Source organism: Lithobates pipiens, unplaced genomic scaffold (genome assembly GCF_037356315.1).
Source record: "Lithobates pipiens isolate NorthernLeopardFrog02 unplaced genomic scaffold, aLitPip1_a1.2 Scaffold_18, whole genome shotgun sequence".
NCBI classification, from domain to species: Eukaryota; Metazoa; Chordata; class Amphibia; order Anura; family Ranidae; genus Lithobates; species Lithobates pipiens.
In genome coordinates this window covers 636,302,303-636,329,661 of record NW_027507758.1, presented here as the reverse complement: position 1 = coordinate 636,329,661, position 27,359 = coordinate 636,302,303, and the positions used below count along the sequence as shown (strand labels likewise).

Genomic DNA, 27,359 nt, shown 5'->3' with positions numbered 1-27,359 from the left:
TTGGGGGGCACACCCTAAAAAAATGCATAAAGATGGTGCTGCCTAAAGACCATACAACAGAACAAAAATATTACAGCGCACACATGCAAAACTAACAACATTTACCTCCAGCAAGGCTTTTTAAAAACACCTAGACATTTTCAAAAAACATTATCAAAAAATATGGGGATTTGGTCACACCATATTGCTATACGTGCTTAAGCCCACTTACTGCGACAAAGTACCCCCCTCCCTCAGTAAGTATCTCTCATTAGTGACCACCTGTGTCATGGTGGAGACCTCATGTTCTCCCATATAGAGGAGTTTAGCTCCCATGGTTCAGAGAAGCAGGATCTCCTAGTCTATGCATGGTGTAGGATCCACTAATTATGGGGTACTTTGTCGCAGTAAGTGGGCTTAAGCACCGTCTAGCAATATGGTGTGACCAAATCCCCATATTTTTTGATAATGTTTTTTGAAAATGTCTAATGGTGTTTGTGTGGGGATACATGTTGTTCTGTTCATCTCTGTGCAGGCAGTCCAGTCAAAGTCAATTGGGACGCAGAAGCTGCATAGACATAGCCAAATGTCAAAATTTGACATGCAGACAGGAAAGGATGCATGTATCCGAACGCACAGTAGTCACACTCCTGATTGGCTCCCGTTGCTGTCAATCACAGCTAGTGAGCCAATCAGGAGATGGGGTTGGCGGGGCTGAGTCATGGCTCCGGGTGTGAATGGACACAGAGCCACAACTTGGGAGCACGCCTGATTGGGTGCTCCCTGCAAACTGCTTACTGTGGGAGCACCCAGCAGGAGGGAGGGGCCAGCGGTACCGGCGAGGGACCCAAGAAGAGGAGGATCTGGGCTGCTCTGTGCAAAACCACACAGAGCAGGTAAGTATGACATGTTCATTATTTAAAAAAAAAAACAAGACTTTAATAGCACTTTAAGGGTAACTGTGTGTAGTAAAGGATATGCAATAGAAAGAAATGTTTTATTTTATTAAAAATGAGTGTACTGAGGTTTGTACTGTCTGCATATGGCCCTTTAAGCCCCTCCCACTGTTGGTGCAATCTGACCACATCCACAGTTTTGCCACAGTGCCACTATATTGCCACATTTTTCTTGGGGGAGGGGTGCAAAAAAAATGTGCTAGCTATGCCACTGGGTAGAGGGGAGGGAGGAGAGAGGACACACATCTGCTCTTCTCCCCTTCTTGTTCCTGACCCGGAAGTAACATATATGACATCACTTCCGGGTCTCCGACAGTTTCCCAGCTATAAAGACCAGGAAAGAATATAATGCAGTGTGATCTGTATTACATTACATTCAGTGGAGCACAGGGGGGACATTGAGGGTCTTTTAGACCCTGGATGTCTCATTAAAGAGAACCTGTCACAAAAAAATCAGGGGACTTTGTCATCTATGTCAGTGTTTCTCAACATTTTTCCAGTCAAGGCGCCCTCCAAAATTATGGACAATCTTGAGGCGCCCTCTAAAATTATGGACAGTCTTGAGGCGTCCTCCAAAATTAAGGACAGTCTTGAGGCGTCCTCCAAAATTATGGACAATCTTGAGGCGCCCTCCAAAATTATGGACAGTCTTGAGGCGCCCTCCAAAATTATGGACAGTTTTGAGGCGCCCTCCAAAATGATGGATAGTCTTGAGGCATCCTCCAAAATTTTGGACAGTCTTGAAGCGCCCTCCAAAATTATGAACAGTCTTGAGGCGCCCTCCAAAATTATGGACAGTCTTGAAGCGCCCTCCAAAATGATAGACATTCTTGAGGCGCCTTCCAAAATTATGGACAGTCTTGAGGCGTCCTCCAAAATTATGGACAGTCTTGAGGCACCCTCCAAAATTATGGACAGTCTTGAGGCGCCCTTCAAAATTATGGACAGTCTTGAGGCACCCTCCAAAATTATGGACAGTCTTGAGGCGTCCTCCAAAATTATGGACAGTCTTGAGGCGTCCTCCAAAATTATGGACAGTCTTGAAGCGCCCTCCAAAATGATAGGCATTCTTGAGGCGCCTTCCAAAATTATGGACAGTCTTGAGGCGTCCTCCAAAATTATGGACAGTCTTGAGGCGCCCTCCAAAATTATGGACAGTCTTGAGGCACCCTCCAAAATTATGAACAGTCTTGAGGCACCCTCCAAAATTATGGACAGTCTTGAGGCGTCCTCCAAAATTATGGACAGTCTTGAGGCGCCCTCCAAAATTATGAACAGTCTTGAGGCACCCTCCAAAATTATGGACAGTTTTGAGGCGTCCTCCAAAATTATGGACAGTCTTGAAGCGTCCTCCAAAATTATGGACAGTCTTGAGGCGCCCTCTAAAATTATGAACAGTCTTGAGGCACCCTCCAAAATTATGGACAGTTTTGAGGCGTCCTCCAAAATTATGGACAGTCTTGAAGCGCCCTCCAAAATTACGAACAGTCTTGAGGCGCCCTCCAAAATTATGATGGACAGTCTTAAAGCGCCCTCCAAAATTATGGACATTCTTGAGGCGCCTTCCAAAATTATGGAAAGTCTTAAGGCGTCCTCCAAAATTATGGATAGTCTTGAGGCGCCCTCCAAAATTATGGACAGTCTTGAAGCTTCCTCCAAAATTATGGACAGTCTTGAGGCGCCCTCCAAAATTATGGACAGTCTTGAGGCACCCTCCAAAATTATGGACAGTCTTGAGGAGACCTCAAAAATTATGGACAATCTTGAGGCGCCCCAATCTAAAATGCAAAAACTATTCTAATAGTTCTACATAATGCAACAACATCCACACACGCAGGACACCTAACTTTATGAGTGATTTATTCTTCCAAAGCAAATACACTTTTGCAAACTGGTACTGACTAGTATTTCAATGTTTCTCTTCTCCCTCAGGACTTTATAGGCGCCACAACACACCAAGTCATCTTAAAGAATATATTTTTATTTGTACAAAACACAGAAAAGTTAAAAAGGACAAACAAAGTGAATTAAAAATCCTAGCAACAGCAGCGAGTGCAACTACCATATACAGTTGTGCTCATAAGTTTACATACCCTGGCAGAATTTATGATTTCTTGGCCATTTTTCAGAGAATATGAATGATAACACAGAAACATTTCTTTTACCCATGGTAAGTTTTTGGCTGAAGCCATTTATTATCAATCAACTGTGTTTACTCTTTGTAAATCATGACAACGGAAACTACCTAAATGGCCCTGATCAAAAGTTTCCATACCCTGGAATGTTTGGCCTTGGTACAGACACAGAAGGTGCCACACAATTAAAGGTTAATTTTGCACATTTGTGGCTTTTTAAATCACAATTAAGCCCCATACACACTATTAGATTTTCTGCTGATTTTTGTCTTCAGATTTACCAAAACCATGTAGTGCAAGGGCTTGCCTGATTACATACACATTGTAACTCCTAATGTTTGAGGTCATATTATATGGTTTTGGTAAATCTGAAGGAAAAAAAATCAGCAGTAAATCTGATAGTGTGTATGGGGCTTTAGTGTCTGTGTATAAATAGTTAATGAGTTTGTTAGCTCTCACATGGATACACTAAGCAGGCTAGACACTGAGCCATGGGGAGGTAGAAAAGAACAGTCAAAATACCTGCGTAACAAGGTAATGAAACTTTACAAAGATGAAAAAGGATATAAAAAGATATCCAAAGCCTTAAATATGCCAGTCAGTACTGTTCAATTACTTATTAAGAAGTGGAAAATTAGGGGCTCTTTTGATACCAAGCCGGTGTCAGGTAGACCAAGAAAGATTGCAGCCACGACTGGTGGAAGAATTGATGAAAAACAAGCTCTGGACTGCCGCACTCTTCACAAGACCACTTTCTTTTATTGGAAAATCACATCACAGCTCAACAAACACAGCGAACAAGGAAAAATTGCTATTGCTTAGCAATTTTTCCTTGTTCACTGTGTTTGAGCTGTGATGTGATTTTCCAATAAAAGAAAGTGGTCTTGTGAAGAGTGTGGCAGTCCAGAGCTTGTTTTTAGTCTGTTGCTAGTGGTAATAGCCAGAACCTGTGGCTTCCCAGCTGAAGAGACAGTTTACAGCCTGCATGTGTGCTCCTGGAGCAGTGAGATCCCTTCTCCTTCATATTACAATGGCGGAAGAATTGCTCAGGATACAAAAAAAAAACACTGGCAACCGCAGGAGAAATACGGGTTGCTCTCCAAAAAGACGGCACGGTTGTTTTTAAAGGAGCACAATTCAACGATATTTGAACAAAAAATAGCTGCATGGTTGAGCTGCCAGAAGGAAGCCTTTACTGTACCAATGCCACAAGAAAGCCAATGAGGCACGTCAAGGTGTTGTTGGGCATATTGTAACCGGGCTTTTTTGTGGAACTCGTGCAGTAGAGGCGTCTTTCTGGCAACTTGAACATGTAGCTATTTTTTGTTCAAGTATCATCGTATTGTGCGCCTTAAAAACAACCACACCATCTTTTTCCAGAGCAGCCTGTATATCTCTTAGGGTTACCTGTGGGGTTTTTCTTTGTATCCCGAACAGTTCCTGTGGCAGTTGTGGCTGAAATCTTTCTTGATCTACCTGACCTTGGCTTGGTATCAAGAGATCCCCAAATTTTTCACTTCTTATTAAGTGACTGAACAGTACTGACTGGCATATTCAAGGCTCTGTATACTTTTTCATATCCTTTTCCATCTTTGTAAAGTTGAATTACCGTATTTATCGGCGTATAACACGTACCCCAAGTTTAGGAGGGAATTTTAAGGAAAAAAATGTTTTAACCACTTGCCGCCCGCCACATAGCAGAATGACAGCAGCAAAGTGGTTTCAATACCCTGACTGGCCGTCATATGACGTCCTCAGGATATTAAGCCGCTGCGCACCCCCAGGGGCGATCGTTGTTGCGGTGTGTCGGTCTGACACCCCGCAACACCGATCTAGGTAAAGAGTCTCTGACGGAGACTCTTTACCACGTGATCAGCTGTGTCCAATCACAGCTGATCACAATGTAAATAGGAAGAAGCGGTGATCGGCTTTTCCTCACTCGTGTCTGACAGGCGCGAGTAGAGGAGAGACGATCGGCGGCTCTCCTGACAGAGGCGGTCTGTGCTGATTGTTTATCAGTGCAGCCCCAACTCAGATCCCACCCAGGACCACCATCATGCCACCCAGGACCACCAGCATGGCCATCCACACTGGACCACCAGGTATGCACCCCCTAGACCCCCAGGGAAATGCACATCTGTGCCCAGGCCGCTGCCAATCAGTGCCCACTGACAATGCCTACCACTGCCAGTGCCACCAGGGATGTCCATCAGTGCCGTGTATCAGTGCCCATCGGTGCCACGTATCAATGACCAGCAGTGCCGCCTATCAGTGCCACCCATAAGTACCCATCTTTTCAGCCCTTCAGTGCCCAGTGTCGCCTATCAGTGCCCACCTGTGCTACCCATGAGTGCCCACCAGTGCCGCCTATCAATGCCCATCAGTGCTGCATATCAGTGCCCATTGTCTGTGCCCGTCAGTGCCCACTCATTGGTGCCACCTCATCTGTGCCACCTTATGAGTGTATGTCAGTGCCGCCTTATCAGTGCCCATCAGTGAAAGAGAAAACTTACTTATTTACAACATTTTATAACAGAAACAAAAGCAAAACTTATTTTTTCAAGGTTTCCGGTCTTTTTTTATTTAGCAAAAAATAAAAACCGCCGGGGGTGATCAAATACCACCAAAAGAAAGTTCTACTTGTGGGAACAAGAAGATAAAAATTTTGATTGGGTACAGTGTAGCATGATTGTCATTCAAATTACGACAGCGCTGAAAGCTCAACATTGTCCTGGGCAGGAAGGTGTATAAGTGCCCTGTATTGAAGTGGTTAATGAAAAAAAACTTACATTTAAATGCCCATCAATGCAGCCTTATCAGTTTCCATCTGCAGCCTTGCTCAGTGTCATTTGCAGCCTTGTCCAGTGTCATTTGCAGCCTTGTCCAGTGTCATTTGCAGCCTTGTCCAGTGACATTTGCAGCCTTGTTAGTGTCATTTGCAGCCTTGCCCAGTGACATTTGCAGCCTTGTCAGTGTCATTTGCAGCCTTGTCAGTGTCATTTGCAGCCTTGTCCAGTGTCATTTGCAGCCTTGTTAGTGTCATTTGCAGCCTTGTCCAGTGACATTTGCAGCCTTGCCCAGTGACATTTGCAGCCTTGCCCAGTGACATTTGCAGCCTTGCCCAGTGACATTTGCAGCCTTGTCAGTGTCATTTGCAGCCATGCCCAGTGACATTGCAACCTTGTCAGGGTCACTGCAGTTTAAATATGGCACCACCGAGATACACAGAGCCAGTCCTTTGTATCTCGGCTCCTCTCGCAGTCCAGTTACTGGACGTAACTGTGAGCGGAGCCGAGCGCTGCCGAGATACACATAGTTGAGTGTACTCGGCTAGGCTCAGCTCGGCTCCGCTCACAGTCACACCCAGTCCCTGTGTTATGTCCATCATAGGGCGGAACTGTGATCGCAGCCGAGCCTAGCTGGGTACACTCGGCTATGTGTATTTCGGCGGCGCTTGCTCCTCCACTCACAATCAGCGGGGGAATACGCTCCCACAATTTTCTCCTGATTTTAAGGGGAAAAAAATGTGTGTTATACGTCGATAAATATGGTACCTTGTTATGCAGGTCTTTTGACTGTTCTTTTCTACCTCCTCATGGCTCATGGCTCAGTGTCTAGCCTGCTTAGTGTATCCATGTGGGAGCTAACAAACTCATTGACTATTTATACACAGAGACTAATTGCAATTTAAAAAGCTTTAAATGTGGGACATTTAACCTCTAATTGCCATTTTAACCTGTGTGTGCCACCTTCTGTGTCTGTACCAAGGCCAAACATTCCAGGGTATGTAAACTTTTGATCAAGGTCATTTCGGTAGTTTCTGTTTTCATTATGATTTATAAAGAGTTGATTGATAATAAATGGCTTCAGCCAAACACTAACCATGAGCGAAAGAAAAGCTTTTGTGTTATCATTCATATTCTCTGAAAAAGGGCCAAGAAATCATAAATTCTGCCAGGGTATGTAAACTTTTGAGCACACCTGTATACATCACCGTAAACCAAATATACTGTAGGCCAAACTTTTTGTGCGAACTTCAGTGTGCTTTTTACAAAAATGTTGTGTTTTTTAGACTTTTGCGGTAATATCATGACATAAGAAATTGGAACTACCACTATTTTATTCTCTAGGGTGTCTGCTTTCAGAAAATATATCATGTTTTGGGGGTTTTATATAATCTTCAGGCCTAAAATGATTTTTTAACTCCTTCCCACCTTACCAATAGCAGAATGACTGCCAGGCGGGGGTACCATTGTCCTGAATGGACGTCATATGACATCCAGAAGAATAAGCCGCTCTGGCGCGCGGCGATTGATGGTGTGGTGTGTCACTCTGACACACCGCATCTCCAATCTCGGTAAAAAGCCTATGATGTGGGCTCTTTACTATGTGCTGTGTCCAATCAAAGCTCATCACAGCGTAACCAGGAAGTGCTGGTTATCAACTTTCCTTTATTCATACCGACAAGGCGCGAGTAGAGGAGAGCCAATCAGTGACTCTCCTGACAGGGGGGATCTGCACTGATATTCAGCATTGATTATCAGTGCAAGCCCATCAGTAGAGATGGCCTTGCGGTTGACCCGGCGGTCGGTACGCGGCAAATTTTGCTCGTTCGCAATTCGCCAAACTGGCGGACTTCTGGCGCTGTTCTCGTGGCGGACCTATGCGTTTACATTGTGAAGAACTTTGACCCATGATGACACATCCATCATGGGGTACAGGAAAGCCAATTGAGACATTTCAGCACATGGACAATTGGACATTCCTCCTACCTTATAAATAGACCTGATCTGGCGGCCATTTTAAATTCTGTCTTTTGTCAGTGTAGGGAAAGGACGCTGTGTGGAGCAGGGACAGTCAGTCTAATCACTAGCTAGCTATTACTATTAGGTCCACAAAAGTCCTTTTAAGGACTGGTATAGGTGTACAGTATATAGGGTTGTACACGTATAATATACTTTCTTTCAAATATAGAAAGCATATTATACTTCACTGCTGTGCTGCTGAGTGCTGACCGATTCTGCAGCTGTCTTTTATCAGTGTAGAGACTGAGGGACAGTTTAGTGTTTGGAGAAGGGACAGTCTGCAATTCACTAGCTACTAGGTCCACAAAGGTCCTTTTAAGGACTGGTATAGGTGTAATACACATATAATATACTTTCTTTCAAATATAGAAAGCATATAATACTTCACTGCTGTGCTGCTGAGTGCTAACCGATTATGCAGCTGTCGTTTCTCAGTGTAGGGACAGTTTGGTGTTTGGAGCAGGGACAGTCTGCAATTCACTAGCTACTAGGTCCATAAAGGTCCTTTTAAGGACTGGTATAGGTGTACAGTATATAGGGTTGCACACGTATAATATACTTTCTTTCAAATATAAAAAGCATATTATACTTCACTGCTGTGCTGCTGAGCTGAGTTCTGACCGATTCTGCAGCTGCTGTTTCTCAGTGTAGGGAGGGACAGTTTGGTTTTTGGAGCAGGAACAGTCTGCAATTCACTAGCTACTAGCTAGCTACTACTAGGTCCACAAAGGTCCTTTTAAGGACTGGTATAGGTGTACAGTATTTAGGGTTGTAATACACGTATAATATACTTTCTTTCAAATACAGAAAGCATATTATAGTGCACTGCATGCAGTGCTGCTGACCGATTATGCAGCTGTTGTTTCTCAGTGTAGGGACAGTTTGGTGTTTGGAGCAGGGACAGTCTGCAATTCACTAGCTACTAGCTAGCTACTATTAGGTCCACAAAGGTCCTTTTAAGGACTGGCATAGGTGTACTATTTGGTGTGCAGTATATAGGGGTTTAATACACGTATAAAATACTTTCAAATATAGAAAGCATAGTATAGTGCATTTCCACTGTGCATCATTGTGACTGCTGAGCGGTTCTGCAGCGATATTAGAAAGAGTGACAAACACAATTAGAAAAAAGTATTATAACTGGTGTGATAGACCAGTAGACATGGGCGCCGTCAATATATTTGTTTCGTTCTGTTCCGTTATGGTTCGTATTAAAATTAATTCGTACTTCGTATTTTGTGTCCGAAATTCAATTTCAATTCATACGAAATACGAATTGTCGTTAGGTTCGTTAACTTGTACGAACGTTCTTTACGATGAACTTAAAGGAAAAAGCTCCCTGACATTCGCAAATATAACATTGCTTGCCATTTGACCAGAATAATCGATTGGCACACTCACGATACATCCAAAGATTGGGTTCGTCTTGAACAATTATTTTCTCCTATACCACTGACATCCCTCCCATGGATCAAGAGCCAATCTCATGAACGACTACACAAAACCCACCCACTAATCGACCCGACCTTACATTCTTTCCGTTGGGCTTGCACTAATCACGGAATCTCATCCATAAAGGGACCTATGACCCCACTTAGGGGAAACCCTGACTTCTTACCGGGTATGCACCCATCCTTCCTGACATTACACTGGCCGCAAAACACAGTGAGGGCTTACCATTTTTTCCACAATGATACCCTTTTATCACATTCACAACTAAGAGAACTCATGCCTAATACATCCTTCCCCTTCTGGACATACCTTCAACTCCGCCACTTTTTTCGCACCCAGAACCCCCAAACTCAATGGTCCAAAACCTTAACCACGTTTGAAACTATATGCTCTAACGGAGAACATCAGCGCCATATGATATCGTTTACATATTCACTGTTATTCTCTGATTGTGATCGAACAGACCTCCAAACGAGACAAAAATGGGCTGCTGAACTTCACTGATGTTCACCTCTCTGATGCTGACTGGGAAAATATTTATAGGTATGTCCATAAGGGAACGGTTAATGTGCAAACACAGGAAAATGCCTTTAAAGTAGTTTCGAGATGGTATCATACACCCCATAAACTACATCGAATTCACCCTTCCAAACCCCAGACATGCTGGAGATGCAACAATGATATAGGGACATTCCTCCACATATGGTGGACATGTCCACTCCTCCAACCTTTTTGGCTAGAAGTCCATAAAATAATTGAGACTGTCACAACCTACCGATTGGATTTTTCACCTGCCCAATTTTTATTACACTATACAACCACCTCAGACCGATCTTACTTCAAATCCCTGGCCATGCATATGGTCAATGCCGCTAGATTATGTATTCCATCTAAATGGCGCTCCCCAAATCCTCCACTTATCACAGAGTGGTTCAACCGCATCAATGCAATAATGCAGATGGAAGACCTTATTCATCAAACGAAAGACACCCCATCGAAATTTACAACCACTTGGTTGTGCTGGATCCATTATAAATCCACAGAAGCATTCAGGAATGTATCACCACAGCCCTGAACCGTCTGACAGAGAGTGTAGATATTCTTCTGAAACTATGTACCTATCCCCTTCCAGACACCCTCCCTCTACCCCCGACTATACATCACTTTGTTAGAGTTCTAAGTTCGCTCTCCCCAAAGCTACTCTAACCCACCCATTCCTTTTTACCTTTATATTATTTTATTGTACTATATGTAGTGTAGTAAAATGAGTCAAATTTACAGTATTTTGCTATTGCCTAGCGGCTGCGTCCGCACTTATTATATGTCCAAAAATTTTTTTTTTACAACCTGTGATACATAAGGCTTTTGCCATCTTGTTTATGGTCTACTTATATTTTGCAATAAAAAATGTTTATTAAAAAAAAAGAATTTAAAGGAAAAAATATACCTCGATATGACAGTCGATGCTGATAAAAGTTTGGTTTTTAACCGAAATACGAAATTCCGTTGAAGCAAAAGTTCGTATTTCGTACAAAATTCAGACGCATGGCAATTCGTATTTCGAATCCTCCCGAACGTACGAATTTAGGAAAATTCGTACGAATTTGAGATTCGTACGAAACTAATCGCACATGTCTATAGACCAGTGGCCCCCCAAAACGACAGATTGAAGCGGGGTGTTATATACTTTCTTCCACATACTGTATACTGCACTTCTCTAGAGACTTTTGTCACAGGATCATTTAAAAAATGACAGGCAGAGGAAGAGGCAGGCCCTTCCGCAAAGGTGGTAGGGCAGGAGCAACAGGCTTGAGCCAAAGTGGCAAATTGCAGAAGGTGCGTTCGATTACGTCAAAGGACGCACCAGACTTGGTTGAGTGGCTCACTCAGCCTTACTCTTCTGCCCCCTCCTGATCCTCTCGATCTGCACCCTCTTCTTCACTCTCTGCTGTGTGCACCGCCAAAGACACTACCACCAACACCACCACCACCATATACCCTCTGCTTGAGTCACAGGAATTATTTTCTGATCCATCAAAAGACATTTCCGATGCGCGGCCACTCTTGGCATTGAATCAGGAAGAGGAGGTAGCATCAACCTCCACTCAGCAGTCTGACGACAGTACTCAGATCAGCCCAAGGAGGAGGTTGGTCCCCAGTGTTGCTGCCTACTCCGAGATCTCTAATTATAGCGGTGGGGAATGTGACGTTGATGATGACGTGTCTAGTGATGTCACGTGGGTGCCCACAAGAGAGGAAGAGGAGGGGAGTTCAGAGGGAGATATGGACCAGCAGATAGGCAGGAGAAGCAGGCGGAACTTAGATTGCACAGGAGGGACAAACCAGACTGCTAATGTATCAGGAGCGAGGCATCAACCATGTACGGTCATATCTGGCTCTACCAGGACACCAGCACATGGCTCCGCAGTGTGGGCTTTTTTTAACGTGTCCGCTGCTGACAATAGTGTTGCCATCTGCAGCCTTTGCAGTCAATGCATAAGTCGCGCGGTAAGCCCAACACTCACCTATTGACGACCGCCTTAAGAAGGCACATGAGCTGCCATCACCAAGCCCAGTGGGAGCAACGGAACCCACAAAGTCACACTCCAGGCTCTCACCGTCCAGCCTCGTCTTCTATTTCTCCTTCTCCTCAGAATTGTCCTCCACTCCTACACACCTTCCATCATGCCGTCCTCACGTTTTTCTGAAAAAAGGCAGGCTTCCGTGGGCCAAATGTTCGAGCGTAAAAAAAATGATGACGCCGGATAACCCTCTTGCCCAATGGTTGACCGCTGGCTTGTCAGAACTGATAGTCTGCCAACTACTGCCATATAGACTGGTGGACTCGGAGGCCTTTTCGAAAATTTGTGGCCATTGGAACACCACAATGGAAGGTCCCAGGAAGGAAGTATTTTTCACAGAAGGGCATCCCAGAGCTATATGGCCATGTTCAGCGGCAAGTGAATGTATCTCTGGCACACAGTGTCGGTGCCAAGATACATCTGACCACAGACACGTGGTCTAGCAAACACAGGCAGGGAAGGTATAGAACTTTTACTGCGCACTGGGTGAACCTTCTGATGGCCATCAAGCGTGTAACCCGTGGCACCCGTGTAGATTTGGTTTTACCGCCATGGATTGCATGCAGGCCTGCCTCTTCTTCTCCTCCTACTCCATCCTTCCTCTCCTCCTCGGCTGACGCTGCTAGCGTCTCTTCCGCTGCGCTGCCCCAGCTACCTAGAACCTATTCGACATGACAGTTGAGACGTTGCCATGCTGTGCTGCCTCTGTTGTGCCTGGAAGCCAAGAGCCACACTGGCCCTGCACTCCTTTCAGCTTTGCGTTCACAGGCAGATCAGTGGCTAACACCGCTCAATTTGACAGTTGGTAAAGTGGTGTGTGACAGCGGCGACACAATCTGCCGGTCACACGTCTTATTTGCGACTGCCTGACGCAAAGGAACTCAACCTTCTATATGCTCGATAGGCTGCTCCAGCAGAAACGTGCAGTTAACAACTACCTGTACGAACTCTGCGGCAGAACAGGTTCTGGGGAGCTGGTTTTTTTTTTTACCGCGCCAGTGGCTGCTCATGTGCGACGCATGCAGACTTCTGCGGCCATTTGATGAGATCACCAAACTGGTCAGTCGCAGCCATGGCGCCATCAGTGACATGGTACCTTATGCCTTCTTTATGGAGCGTGCATTGCGTTGTCTCATTGATCAAGCCGTGGAGGAGCAGGAAGATGAGGAAGTCGCAATGCTGGATGAATTCCCAGGGGGCCTACTCTATCTGAGACAAGTCAACAACATGAGTCTGAGGAGGAGTCAGAGGAGGATGGTGCCGGGGCGGAAGAGGAGGAGCAAGAAGAGCATGCTTTAAACCTAGGTCTGGGATCCCTGTTGTTGTCTGTGGATGGGCAGAGGAGAACGAGGAGGAAGACATTATCCTGGATGATAAGCAGGAGCCACGCCACCACACCACTTCCAGTTTAGTGCAAATGGGGGCCTTCATGCTCCAGTGTTCTAACAGGGACCCCCGTATAAAAAACATAAAGGTCAAGGACCAGTACTGGGTGACAATGTACTTAGACCCCCGGTACAATCACACAATGGCGGAAATGTTACCACCATAACATAGGGATGTCAGAATGGAGCACTTCCAGGCCTTGCTTCGAGAAATGCTGCATTCTGCTTTTGCGTGCGCTTGCAGAGGAATTCCCACTCCCAGAGAAAGAGTTGCGGGTACCAAGCCAACAGCGCCTGCAAGAAGAGGGCGGTTTGAAGATGTGTTTGTGACTTCTGATATGAGATCATTCTTTCAGCTGACCCATCGACAGGTCTCATCCGGATCCAGCATCAGGGAATGCCTAGACCGACAGGTGTCCGACAACATCGGGTTAACGGCCGATGTGGACGCTCTGAGAAGTGATGAACCCCTGCACTACTGGGTGGGCAGGCTTGACCTCTGGCCAGAGCTTGCCCAATTTGCAATGGAACTGTTGGCTTGCCCCTCGTCCAGTGTCCTGTCCGAAAGGACGTTCAGCACAGCAGGGGGGATCATGACCGATAAGTGCACTCGCCTAGCTCACGACAGTGTTGACTACCTCACATTTATAAAAATTAATGAGGCATGGATCTCGGAGGAATTCAACACATGTGACCAGTAGACCATGTATATGCATACCTTTGGCTCACTTCCTTGTACAAAAAAAGCACACTGTACTATATGCCCGTACCCTCCTGTTTGAAGAGGTTGAGCGGTGTCATATTTTTGGGTCCCGTAGCGAGTTGCTGGTATCAGTGCTGGTGTCAGTGCTCTCTGTCTCAGTGCTGGTGTGGTGTCAGTGCTCTCTATCACGGTGCTGGTGTGGTGTCAGTGCTCTCTATCACGGTGCTGGTGTCAGTGCTCTCTATCATGGTGCTGGTGTCAGTGCTCTCTATCACGATGCTGGTGTAAGTGCTCTCTATCATGGTGCTGGTGTCAGTGCTCTCTATCACGGTGCTGGTGTCAGTGCTCTCTATCACGGTGCTGGTGTCAGTGCTATCCATCACGGTGCTGGTGTCAGTGCTCTCCATCACGGTGCTGGTGTCGGTGCTCTCCATCACGGTGCTGGTGTCGGTGCTCTCTATCTCGGTGCTGGTGTCGGTGCTCTCTATCTCGGTGCTGGTGTCAGTGCTCTCTATCACGGTGCTGTTGTCAGTGCTTTCTATCACGGTGCTGGTGACGGTGCTCTCTATCACAGTGCTGGTGTGGTCTCAGTGCTCTCTATCACAGTGCTGGTGTCAGTGCTCTTTATCACGGTGCTGGTGTCAGTGCTCTCTATCTCGGTGCTGGTGTCAGTGCTCTCTATCTCGGTGCTGGTGTCAGTGCTCTCTATCTCGGTGCTGGTGTCAGTGCTCTCTATCTCGGTGCTGGTGTCAGTGCTCTCTATCTCGGTGCTGGTGTCAGTGCTCTCTATCGCGGTGCTGGTGTCAGTGCTCTCTATCTCGGTGCTGGTGTCAGTGCTCTCTATCTTGTGCTGGTGTCAGTGCTCTCTATCACGGTGCTGATGTCAGTGTTCTCTGTCTCGTTCTGGTGTCAGTGCTCTCTATCACGGTGCTGGTGTCAGTGCTTAGTCTCTATCGCAGTGCTGGTTTCAGACAGTGAGGGAGATAGCAGCGGAGAAGCCAATCAGCAGGCAGTGCCAGCACCATGGCTGAGGATCAGCACTGGACTGGCACCTCTGGACCATCGCAGTGGAGCCCTGCATAGGTGGGGGTAAGGGCCGGGCAGAGGGAGGGGCTCAAGCACAGGTTGGCACACTGGCACAGGACTGCGCTGCCTTGACTGTGGCACTGATCATCTCCTGCACCCCCTTCATAGCTTGCCCTGACCTTGCCTCTCCTCCATGGCCTTCATGCGCTCCTGATTTGTCAAAATTTCACAGATAAAAAAAGAATGCTTGTCGTTGTCGATCCCAGATTCACTTAATACTTTTGTTATGTGAGTGTCCATGTGGTGGGACTATGTGTGCACAGCTAGTAAGTATTTTGTGGCTGAAAATATGACCTGGAGGTTTTTAAGGTTCGCCTGCCATTAAAGTCAATGGGGCCCGAACTTTTGGCCATGTTCGTGGTTCACGAAACGTCCCGTCGGAAGTTCGTCCATCACTACCCATCAGTGATGGCCACCTGTGCCCTACCAGTGATGTAAATGAGTGCCCAACTGGTATGCTTGTCACTACCTCCTCATCAGTGCCCATCAGTGAAGGAGAAAACTTACTTACTTTCAACATTTTATAACAGAAAAAAAAGAACAACTTTTTTTTCCAATATTTTCTGTCTTTTTTTATTTGTAACACAAAAAATAAAACCCCCAGTGTTGATCAAATACCTTCAAAAGAAAGCTCTATGTGTGGAAAAAATATATAAAAATGTAATTTGGGTACAGTGTTACATGACCTCACAATTGTCATTTAAAGTGTGAGCACGCTGAAAGATGAAAATTGGCCTGGGCAGGAAGGGGGTGAAAGTGTCCGGTATTGAAGGGGTTGAACATGTGAAGCAAAAAAAAAAAAAAAAGAGCTCTGGCAGTAAAAGGGTTAAAAGGAAACGTTTACCTTCAGGAAGAGGTTACATGTTTCTGCTCCTGTAGCGGGTCAGCTATCTGAGTCCTCTGTGTGACAGCAATGCGGGCAGAAGTTCCCCGTACTGACTGTCACTTTATGAAAAGAGCGCGGCCGTGCCATTCATTCACAGAGTTCTGTCCTTTGCTGATGTCGGCTTGTAGTTTTCAATGAACTCCCACAGCTCTGCTGAGCTCTCTGGTAGATGAGGGACAAGGAGATCGTCATAATAGACAAGAAGATTGGGACCCCGATTTGGTCCTTCGGACAACTGTTTTTTTTTTTTAAATGTCCACACTCCTGAAACGGTTTCCTACATGATGAAGATCAGCCATGGAGTTTATCAGGGTGTGCTTCTTCCTCACATGAGAGCTGTGATGTCCAGCAACATTCATATAGAAGACATTTTCCACACTCAAGGAACTAATACACCTTGTGGGTTGTGTGGGATCCCTGATGTACAGGAAGACAGGACTTCAGTGAGGAACAATTCCTTCACTCAGGACAGGAATACGGCTTCTCCCCGTGTGAGATCTCTGATGTGTGTAAAGATCGGACTTCGCGGAAAAACATTTCCTGCACTCAGGACAGAAATACGGCTTCTCCCCCCTGTGAGATCTCTGATGTCTGTAAAGACTGGACTTCTCTGAAAAACGTTTACCGCACTCAGGACAGGAATGTGGCTTCTCCCCCGTGTGAGATTTCTGATGCGTGTAAAGACTGTACTTCACTGAAAAACATTTCCCGCACTCAGGACAAGAATACGGCTTCTCCCCCGTGTGAGATTTCTGATGTTTGTAAAGATTGGTTTTCTCTGAAAAACATTTCCCGCACTCAGGACAGGGATGCGGCTTCTCCCCCGTGTGAGATCTCTGATGTGCGTAAAGACTGGACTTCTCGGAAAAACCTTTGCCGCACTCAGGACAGGAATGTGGCTTCTCCCCCGTGTGAGATCTCTGATGTCTGTAAAGATGGGACTTCACAGAAAAACCTTTCCCACACTCAGGACAGGAATATGGTTTTTCCCCTGTGTGAGATCTTTTATGCACATTAAGATGGGATTTATAATGGAAACACTTCCCACACTCAGTACAGGAAAAGCTCTTCTCTGTTGGAAGGACGGCACCGTCCCTCACAGTCTGAGGTTCCTCAGGATAAGAGGAATACGATGGTCCATCTACACTGTGTGGTGCCGGATGGACATTTGAGGTAGTCAGGTTTTTTCCTGGGCTATACTGTGTGATGTCCTCATCTTCTACTTTACAGTCTGGAGACAAAGTGAGACAATCCTCTGAGGTTTTCCTCATCTCCCGTCCATCTACTAAAATAGAAATACAAAGATTATTACTAGACATGAGCTGATTGGTTCCCCTAAACCAGGACTCCGCCCACATCAGGCAGCTTTGTCTCTGAGGATCTTACAATTCCCCCCTCAAGGTAACTAGTAAATGGGTCCTCTGTAGGGCGACAACTAATGATTATTTTCATAATTGATTAGTTGAACGATTATTTTTTCGATTAATTGGATCCTCAAAAAAAGTTTGGTGTATAATTTAGTTATTAATTGAGTTAATATTCTTGAATATCTATATACAGCAGTAAATATAAATCTCCAGATATATAGTTGGATATTTAATCCACTCTGAGAATAACAGACAGATAGATGTATTATTAGAGGGAGAATCTGCTACATATCAGAATCAGATCAACATTATTAAAATGTAAAAAAGAGGTAAACCGCTGTTTTGCAGATGATCAGACAGGAGTGTAATATAATATGATGGATGACAGACTCCCTTGTCATAGACAGGTAGGTGGGTACAAGCTCCCTGCACCTGATGCCACTTATACTGGCCTTACACAAACTCATTTTTCCATGAAAAAACATTCATCCAATTTTCTAACCATTAGTGGGGTCAAATCGGCGTTCATTTTCCACCACAGTGATGGGCAAATTCAAAGGAACAGAACAGAAAACTTTTCTCCATCGAACAAAATTTCAAATAGTGTATGTGGTTTTTGCTCAGAAGTTACATTAATTTTAAAATTGAATGTTAAAAGCAAGTGGAAATTTGGAACTACACTCGTCCATTCATCGAATGTACAAATCATTTTGGTACACATATTTGTGCGAATATTCTCGTCCAATAATCGATCCGTATATATGGCCAGCGTAGGACATTTAGTAGCAGTAGCATGATTTTTTTTTTAATCATCTGTTATGATGGGGTTAAAGAAAATTGCCCTTTAGACCCCTTTCACAATGGGCCATTTTACAGGTGCTTTTGGGCTAAAAATAGCACATGTAAAGCGCCTGAAAAACGCCTCCCCTGCAGCCCCCAGTGGGGCAGAGGCCGAGTGCTTTCACACTGGAGCGGTGCACTTGCAGAACGTTAGAAAAAGTAGCATCTTTCAGGCAGTGCGGGAGCGGTGTACACACCGATCCTCCACTGCCCCTGCCATTGAAATCAATGGGCACCTCTGCCGAAGTGCCTGCAAAGTGCAGGCGCTGCTGCAGGTACGAAATTAAAGGAATATTTCACTTTTATTGTTTCACTTTAAGCATTATTAAAATCACTGCTCCGAAAAAACGGGCGTTTTAAAAAAAGAAATTTGCATTGATACATGTCCCCAGGGGCAGGACCCGGGTCCCCAAAAACTTTTTATGACACTAACTTGCATATTAACCCTTAAAATTAGCACTTTTGATTTCGAATGTTCGAGTCCCATAGACTTTAACGCGTGTTCGAACAAGTTTTTTGCCTGCTCATTGCTGCGAACCGAACAGGAGGGTGTTCGGCTCATCCCTAGAATACAGGATGGGGAATACAGCTCAGGAAAGTGACCAGGGGATTACAGGCTGATATCACCCAGACCCCGCCCTACTCTGGACCAATCAGTGAGCAGTATGGGTGGAGGAATGTATTTAGTGTTAATGACCCACCTGTGCTGATCTCTGTAGGAGTGTCCTCCTCTATAAATGTCCCCGTTATTCCATCCTCCTCCATAGACTGCTGATCATCCCTCACACTCCTCTCTTCTTCTTCTGCTTTAACCTTAAATTCTATATCAATTGGATCTCCACTCTAAATCAAGAACATGAGAGAGAATATCATCTGTAAGATAGAAGATTTATTACTGTGACATCACATAAAAATCCACACATTGCCTCTATAAGTCTGTGCTTTATAACCTCTGTCTCACCAACCTTGTAATGATGAGGGATGGTGTGACCTTCCTGTGTGGAATCCCGGGAATACAGAGGACGGGGACATCTCTCTGGTGGGTTCCTGGTATTTGGTGGCTCCATCATATCCTTGTGTCCTTCTGAAAACTCCTCCATCACTCCATACTCCTCATCCTCCTCTTTATACTCTTCTTTAACATCAATATTATCATCCCAGAGGTTTCCACTCTGAATATATAATAAAACATTCATTGTAACAAACATGTTGTGTATAAATCAGAACTACCAATAATTGTCAATCATCTACCTGATGATGGTGGGGGATGGTGTGATCTTCCTGTGTGGAATCCCGAGAATACAGAGGACGGGGACATCTCTCTGGTGGGTTTCTGTAGCTGGATGACTCCACCATGGTGTCCTGGTACAAATCTTTGTGTTCTTTTAGAGACTCCTCCATCACCCCATCCTCATCATCCTCCTCTTTTATCTCTTCTTTAACCTTTTTAGACTCTCTCAGGTTTCCACTCTGAATATAGAATAAAAATGACATCAATGGTAACAACGCAGATAATGTACAGATCCTAATGATACTATCAGTGATTGTTCCTCATCTACCTGATGATGGTGGGGGATGATGTGACCTTCCTGTGTGAAATCCCGGGAATACAGAGGACGGGGACATCTCTCTGGTGGGTTCCCATTACTGGATCCATCTGTAGGAAACACACACACTGACTGAATACATTGTTTCTATGTGTTTATCAGATGATGGGGGATCTAGGTGGAGCCTCCGTACTGCTCTCTCCTTTACAATAAAGTCTCCTCTTACCCGGTGATGTGAGGGGCGGCTGATTGTCCATCATGACGTCCTTGTAGAGATCCTTGTGTCCTTCTAAATACTCCCACTCCTCCATGGAGAAATAGACAGTGACATCCTGACACCTTATAGGAACCTGACACACACAATGATACAGTCACTATCCAGACAGGAATCTGTGAAAGTAAGCTCTCATGTGATCAGGTGACGTGCGGAGGAACGGAGTGTAAATAGCAGACAATTTTCTCCAGAGCTCCTAATGGTGGGGATGGATTTTGCTGAGTGCTGGTGCCAAGTTTCCACCCCCCCAGGATCACTGCAGGTGTGGAGAAAAGCTGTGTAAGAGGATATGGAGGAGAGATGAGGAGGAGATCCAGGAATCAGGATAAAGGTCAGGACAAGCAACAGACGAGCGCATCCAAGAGATGAAGCCGGGGTCACTACACAGAAAATCAATCCAAGGAAACAACAGGCAGGATGAGGAATAGCAAGAAGGAGCTCAGAGACAAATGAGAATATTGCTCAGCCAATGGGAGATGATATCAGCATGACTTGCATAATGAAGGAGATGAGGGGGAGGGGAGGAAGTCACTTAAGACAGGGCTTGACAATTTTGCTTTTAATCTAGGAGATAGCTGGAAAAATTAGGAGAGTTGTCAGCGCCCAGGGCAAGTCAAGTAATTTGTGAGGTGAAGAATGCAGGCTATGGGTTTCAGGGTGCAGGACATGTGGTGCAGGGTCCTGGAGAAGGGTGAAGGTCACCACAGAACATGGGATGCAGGAGAAGGGTGCAGAATGGCAGACATGGGGTGCTGAACAAGTGGTATGGGGTGCATAACGCAGACCATGAGGTACAGAACACAGGACATGTGGTGCAGAATGCAGGACAGTAATCCAATCCCCCCTCCCCTGTGTCCTCCTGCATGTCCTGTACATCCCCCCCAGCAGTGTGTGAGAGCAGAGTGGATGGAGAGGACATCTTGTGTACATAAAGCAGCATGTCCCTCCCTGGCTGGTCTCTTAGCTGGCTGCTTTGCAGCCTTGTCCTGGTTCCTCCTGTAAGGACTCTGTAGTCCTGTTTCTCAGCACCTTGTGGGGATCTTTGTGGCAGTGCCGAGGTGGTGCCATGTTGGAGATTTGGTCCCGCTCCTTCCTCTCTGTTCTGCCGGAGGGCTCTGCAGGGACACAGGCAGCTGTGGGTGAAAGCAGGAGCCTGGATTTTGAGGGGAACCCCCACGCCCCAAAAATGGCAGTGGAGAGAGGAGGAGAACCAGAGGATGAAGACATCACCAGGGGGAGAAGAATTCGGAAGAGACGCTGGAGCTGCTTTAATAAATTACTTTGTGTACTGTTTTTATTTTTGACACTTTTTTTGGGTGAATGGGTAGGGGTACAATGTACCCCATATTCATTCACATAGGGCGGAGGGCCAGGATCTGGGGGCCCTCTTGTTAAAGGGGCTATTCGATTCCGATAAGCCCCTCGCGTGCAGATCCTGACAACCAATAGCCAGGGTTGCCGGGAAGATGCCCTTGTCCCCATCAACATGGGGACAAGGTGCTTTGGGGTGGGGGGTTTTCAGCCCCCCTCTGCCCCAAAGCACCCATCCCTCCCCATGTTGAGGACATGTGGCCTGAAATGGTCCCGGAAGGTGGAGTGCTCGCTCATCCCTTGGGCGGTACAGTGGTGTAGTGGTTAGCACTCTCACCTAGCAGTAAGAAGGTTGCTGGTTCAAATCCCAACCACGACACTACCTGCCTGGAGTTTGCATGTTCTCCCTGTGCCTGCGTGGGTTTCCTCCGGGTACTCCGGTTTCCTCCCACAATCCAAAGACATGCAGGTAGGTTAATTGGCTTCTGTCCAAAATTGGCCCTAGTACTGTATATGAATGGGGACCTTGGATTGTGGGCTCCTTGAGGATAGGGATGTGGGTGTAGCAATGTACAGGGAAAGGGACAATTGTAGACACTCACTCAGGTTGAACTGGATGGACTGATGTCTTTATTCAACCTAACTAACTATGAAACTATGAAACTATGATCCCCCCCTTTCCTGACCTTCTGGGCTGCATGCTCGGATAAGGGTCTGGTATGGATTTTGGGGGTGACCCCACGCCATTATTTTGGCGTGCGGTTTCCCCTTAAAATCCATACCAGACTCTTCGGTCATTTTTTTCATTTTGGTGAGAGTTCCCCAGATTTTTTGCAGCTTGAAAACACCTATGCCACTTACAGCTCCTACAATAGAATAATAATAGGTAGAGGCGTTATTAATCTGCAAAAAAAAAAAAAAAAAAGTCTGAAGCTGCTAAAAGCAGCTGTAAAAATGTCCCATGTGCATGAGTCCTAAGTCTAAGCCCTTGTACACACGGTCAGACATTCTGATGGAAAATGTCCAATCAGATCATGTTGTTGGATAATCCGACCGTGTGTGGCCTCCATCGGACTGTTTCCATCGAAATATCCGACCGACAAAGTTTGAGAGCTGGGCTATAAAATTTTCCAACAACGTGATCCGATCTGACTTTATCGACTAAATAACATAAGATTTTAGTTGACTAAATATATAGTAGATTTAATCAACTAAAATGTAAAAGACAGAGATTACATACTTGTAGAGTTGCCACCCATCCGGGCTTAGAGTCGGGTGCCCGTGTTTCAGGCTGCCTGAAACCCGGACACCCAACTCAGCCGAGACCGCGCAGCAGCCGTTAATTGATCTCAGTGCGGCCGGGTCATTGCGGAACTGCAGGGCACACAGTCCGTGACCCTCCCCTTTGGGCCAGAGACGGGGTCACGGAGTGTGTGCCCTGTGCGCTGGCACACACCTGTTACGGGCAGCCCTGCAGTTCCGCAATGACCGGCTGCACTGAATTAGAGCTGCACAATTAATCGTTAAAAAAACGCAATCTCGATTCACCCCCCCCCCCTCCCCACGTTCTCTTCCGCTGAGAGTAGGCGATTCTTTCATATAAACAAGTGGAGAGATTATCTGCTCACTCAGCTGTCAAAAGAAAGCATTGGGAAATCTGCCAAGTATAGACCTTGAAAGGTTGTAATTTAGGTTTACTTCTTAGATCAAAGGGAAAGAACTTCTTGTGTAATCAAATAATCTGGGCAGTCTGCCATGCTTTCAACCATGTGTAAATGCAGGAAGTTTAACCACGTAAAGTCTAAATCTTTTTCTGACACTTCTTTCTTAAAGTGGTGTTGCCATCAAAAAATAAAAAAGTGATTAAAAATCTTAAAAAAATAAAAAATAAAATAATTGGAAAAATAAAATGTTTTACTCACCTCTAAATACCTGTTGCTAGGGGGTCCCTCGTAGTCTGCCTTCTTCCTTGTCCGGGCTGATGACATCACTTCCCCTCGTGCCGCACAGTCATCTGGGACCTGTCACGTGTCCCAGATGACTGTGTGGCGTATCGCGTTCCCCCGCATCGCTGGACCCTGGGACAGGTAAGTGTCCGATTATTAAAAGTCAGCAGCTGCAGTATTTGTAGCTGCTGACTTTTATTTTATTTTTTATTTTTTTAGGGGCACCCCACTTTAAGTTAAAATCAATATTTTTTGCTAGAAAATTACTTGGAAACCCCAAACATTATATATATATATATATATATATATATATATATATATATATATATATATAAAATCAGAGACCCTAGGGAATAAAATGGCAATTGCTGCAATATTTTTGCAATATTGCAATACCAGCGCTCACTGGCCTATTTAGAAACTTCTGCTTTGAGCGTGATGTTGCTGGATTATCATCAGCTCCCCTGTGTTCCTTGTGCCTCTGTATTCCTGATTCTTGGACTTCGCATCACTGACCCAACTTGCCTTGACCCTGCTTCCTGATATCCTGGTTTGACCTCTGGCTTATACCTCTGACATTGCTCCTGCTTGCTTCCCAGTAAGGATGAGCTCTGGCGTGTTGGCACACTCCTCGTGCGGAGCCCGCCAGGTTGTCAGCGCGAATCTACGCAGTGAGACATTGCCCCGATGCGCAGCTGCAGAGATCGGGCAATGTCTCTGTTAGAAGTTTTTGAGTTAATTAATATTTTAAGTGATAAAAGTTTCTGAAAATATATGTAAGTTATATGTACGGTAATAAGTGATGGTCTCTGAAGGTCACAGAATAACACAGAGAGGAGTGGTTTTGCTGAGTAGGTACTTCTATTTTTGAGTTACTATGTCAGGACAATGGGTGGAGTTTTGCTACTTAACTTTAGACTGAACCATATTAGGTATATATGCAAATATGGGTGTTATTAGAATATGCTGACATAACATCATGAAACAGTATAAGAATGGCGTAGGATTATGAGAGTGAGAGTAGATCGGTGGGAAGAGAAGGAACTCTACACTTTGGAGAATGTAACACCAGAAGTTCTACCTTAGAAGCCATCACCATGCCATATGTTACCAGATGTCAGTCTTGTCTTTGCTTATCTTTCTGAACAATAAAACAACTATTGTTGAAGTATTGAACGAACAAAGGAGTCTTCAATTTCTACTCCTGAAAGTACGTTGCAAATGCGGCCTTGGATAAAGACATACATATCTCCGCTACACACCCTTTAGGAGAAGGAATACTGATTCACATATTACACAAAGACTTTACTATTCATTCAGAAACGCCCCTGTGAGTATAGTAGAATACTAGAGTAATATGTATTTTACTAGGAAGTGTAGAGTATGTAGAGTTTTTTCTACTTTCTACACGCTTGCTTTCTTTCAGTCTCACTGCCTGTGATTAGCGCAGCGCTGCGCCGACTTCCTGGCAGGCTCTGCACGTGTCGAGTGTGCGAACACGCCGGAGCCCATCCCTACTTCCTGGTGTTTAAACCCAGCCTGGCTCACTGACTCTGCTTCTCCTGTCTATGACCCCGGCTTGTTCCGTTTCCGCTGCCTGACTGATCCACCGTGTATGACTTTTGACCTGGCTCTCGGTTTCCTCTCTACCAAGCACCTCAGCATACTCTGCTCTTCCAGTCTGCTACAGCCATCTCTTGGTGATCAGCTCTTCTGACTACAACTGCCTCTGACAAACCGTGCCTCTTTGGGCACTGTACTCCCTGTACCATCTCCAGGGGTGTGTGTTCCACTTAGCCGCAAGTGGAGCCCTCTCAGCAGCCTCCAGCCGGTACGTGACACTATGTAACCAATGGGTTGGTATTTGGGGCTCTGTATCTTTTCCACAGTAAAATCATACCGTATTGTAAGATATCATAGAGGGGGGTGTGTATGACACATCTGCATTGTAAACGTATTGTTCCAATGGGAGATTTTTTTTTTTTCATAAACCCATTTAGTTATGCAAATATGTCAACTTTAAATTTCCACAGTAAAATCACACCGTATTGTGAATGTTAGAGAGGGTGATGTATGTGTGACAGCTCTGTGTAATCATTATTTTATATATTACATTATTTTATATCTAGCTTTTCTCTGTTGAATTTCCAACCCAAAAAAAACTTGTCTGATAGCATGACCACTGATTGGGAACTGTCTGATCACTTGACTCCAGTTGATGGGCTCGGGTGTGTTCCAAACCCCAAGTTCCCGATCCCACCAGGAAGGCGACACTGCACAGCGCTAATCACAGTCAGTGAGACATTTCCCGATTCTCGGCTGCAGAGATCGGGAAATGTCTCTCTGCCTGTGATTAGCGCTGTGCAGTGTCGGCTTCCTGGCGGGATCTGGAATGTGGGGTTTCCAACACACCCGAGCCCATCACTAAGGATGAGTTCAGGCGTGTTCGCACAGCCCACGTGCAGAGCCCACCAGGGGGTCGACACGGCACTAATCACAGGCAGTGAGACATTTTCTTGATGTGCGGCTGCAGAGATCAGGAAATGTCTCACTGCCTGTGAGTAGCGCAGCCCTGACTTCCTGGCGGGCTCTGCATGTGGGCTGTGCGAACACGCCTGAGCTCTTCCTTAATCATCATCTGCTGGAGATAAAAGACATCACAGTGACTATGGAGGAAGAGGACGGACATGACGGGGGGGGGGGGGTTGGGTTACTGGGTGTAAATAGAAAATAAGATCTTTTATTACCACCTATGCTGCCACTTTCAGCAAGGTCTCCTCTCTACTTCCTCCCAACTCACCTCTCACCCGGAAATTCCTGTCTGTACCTGACATCACTTCCTTTCTGTACCTGACATCACTTCTTGTCTGTACCTGACATCACATCCTGTCTGTGCAGTGTCGGCTTCCTGGCGGGGAACACCCTAGGATGAGCTCAGGCGTGTTCGCACACTCCACGTGCAGAGCCTGCCAGGAAGTTGGCACAGCGCTAATCACAGACAGTCAGACATTTTCTCGATGTGCGGCTGCAGAGATCGGGAAATGTCTCACTGCCTGTGAGTAGCACAGCTCCCACTTCCTGGCGGGCTCTGCAAGTTTGCTGTGCGAACACGCTGGAGCTCATCCCTACCCATCACTATTTATCATCAACTGATCCTCCCTGAAGGAGTTAATCTACGTTTCCACACTATATATGTGTGTATCATAATTAGGGATGAGCTCCGGTGTGTTCACACAGCCCACATGCAGAACCCACCAGGAAGTCGGTGCTGTGCTAATCACAGGCAGTGAGACATTTCCCGATCCATGCAGCCGCACATCGGGACAATGTCTCATTGCCTGTGATTAGCGCAGCACCGACTTCCTGGCAGGCTCTGCACGTGGGCTTTGCAAACACACTGGAGCTCATCCTTAATCATCATCTGCTGGAGATAAAAGACATCACAGTGACTATGGAGGAAGAGGACGGACATGACGGGGGGGTTACTGGGTGTAAATATAAAATAAGATCTTATCACCTCCTCTGCTGCCAGTTCCAGCAACGTCTCCTCTCTACTTCCTCCCGACTCACCTCTCACCCAGAACTTCCTGTCTGTACCTGACATCACTTCCTATCTGTACCTGACATCACTTCCTGTTTTCCATAAGGTCTGAGAGGGGTCTGGCTGCAGACTGGAGCTCTACCGATGACAGATATCATGTGTCCTCCACTCATTTTTATTTATTTTTTTACTAAACTTTATCGTGAATATCTGCAGCTGGAGCTCCACTGTCACAGGAAACATGTGTTCTCCACAACTTTCATAGTTGCCAACTGTCCCGAATTTCCCAGGACATTCCCAGGATTAGGACATTTGTCCCGATTTAATTTTGTCCCGGGAAATGTCCTGGGAAATTCAGTTTGTCCCCGTTTTTCGACGCCGGCCGCTAGAGGTCCGCGGCTGGCGGAGACAATGTCTCCGCCGGCTGCCATTTTAAAGAGATGCTGCGGCGCCGCCCATCCCCGCTGCCAGTGTCTGTGAAGTGCATGGAAGGTGGGCGGTGCCGCAGTTCAAAGTCTTTCCGTGTGGCAACGATGGTGTGCCACGTCTGGAGGCTGCTGGGGG

General features: G+C 45.8%; 1 protein-coding gene across 1 annotated transcript in view; it reads right to left on the bottom strand.

The window, feature by feature from the left end:
- Window positions 1–26,873, bottom strand: part of LOC143989928 (uncharacterized) — a 44,413-nt gene extending 17,540 nt beyond the window's left edge. Inside the window, exons 1-7 of the mRNA XM_077490199.1 lie at window positions 26,772–26,873; window positions 19,950–20,073; window positions 19,736–19,833; window positions 19,428–19,646; window positions 19,142–19,348; window positions 18,878–19,019; window positions 16,448–17,254 (exon numbers count right to left, since the gene is read on the bottom strand). Of these exons, the coding sequence (XP_077346325.1) occupies window positions 16,448–17,254; window positions 18,878–19,019; window positions 19,142–19,348; window positions 19,428–19,646; window positions 19,736–19,833; window positions 19,950–20,073; window positions 26,772–26,858 (1,684 nt within the window). The 5' untranslated portion in view covers window positions 26,859–26,873. The remainder of the gene's footprint in view (window positions 1–16,447; window positions 17,255–18,877; window positions 19,020–19,141; window positions 19,349–19,427; window positions 19,647–19,735; window positions 19,834–19,949; window positions 20,074–26,771) is intronic.
- Between the last annotated feature and the right edge of the window lie 486 nt (window positions 26,874–27,359).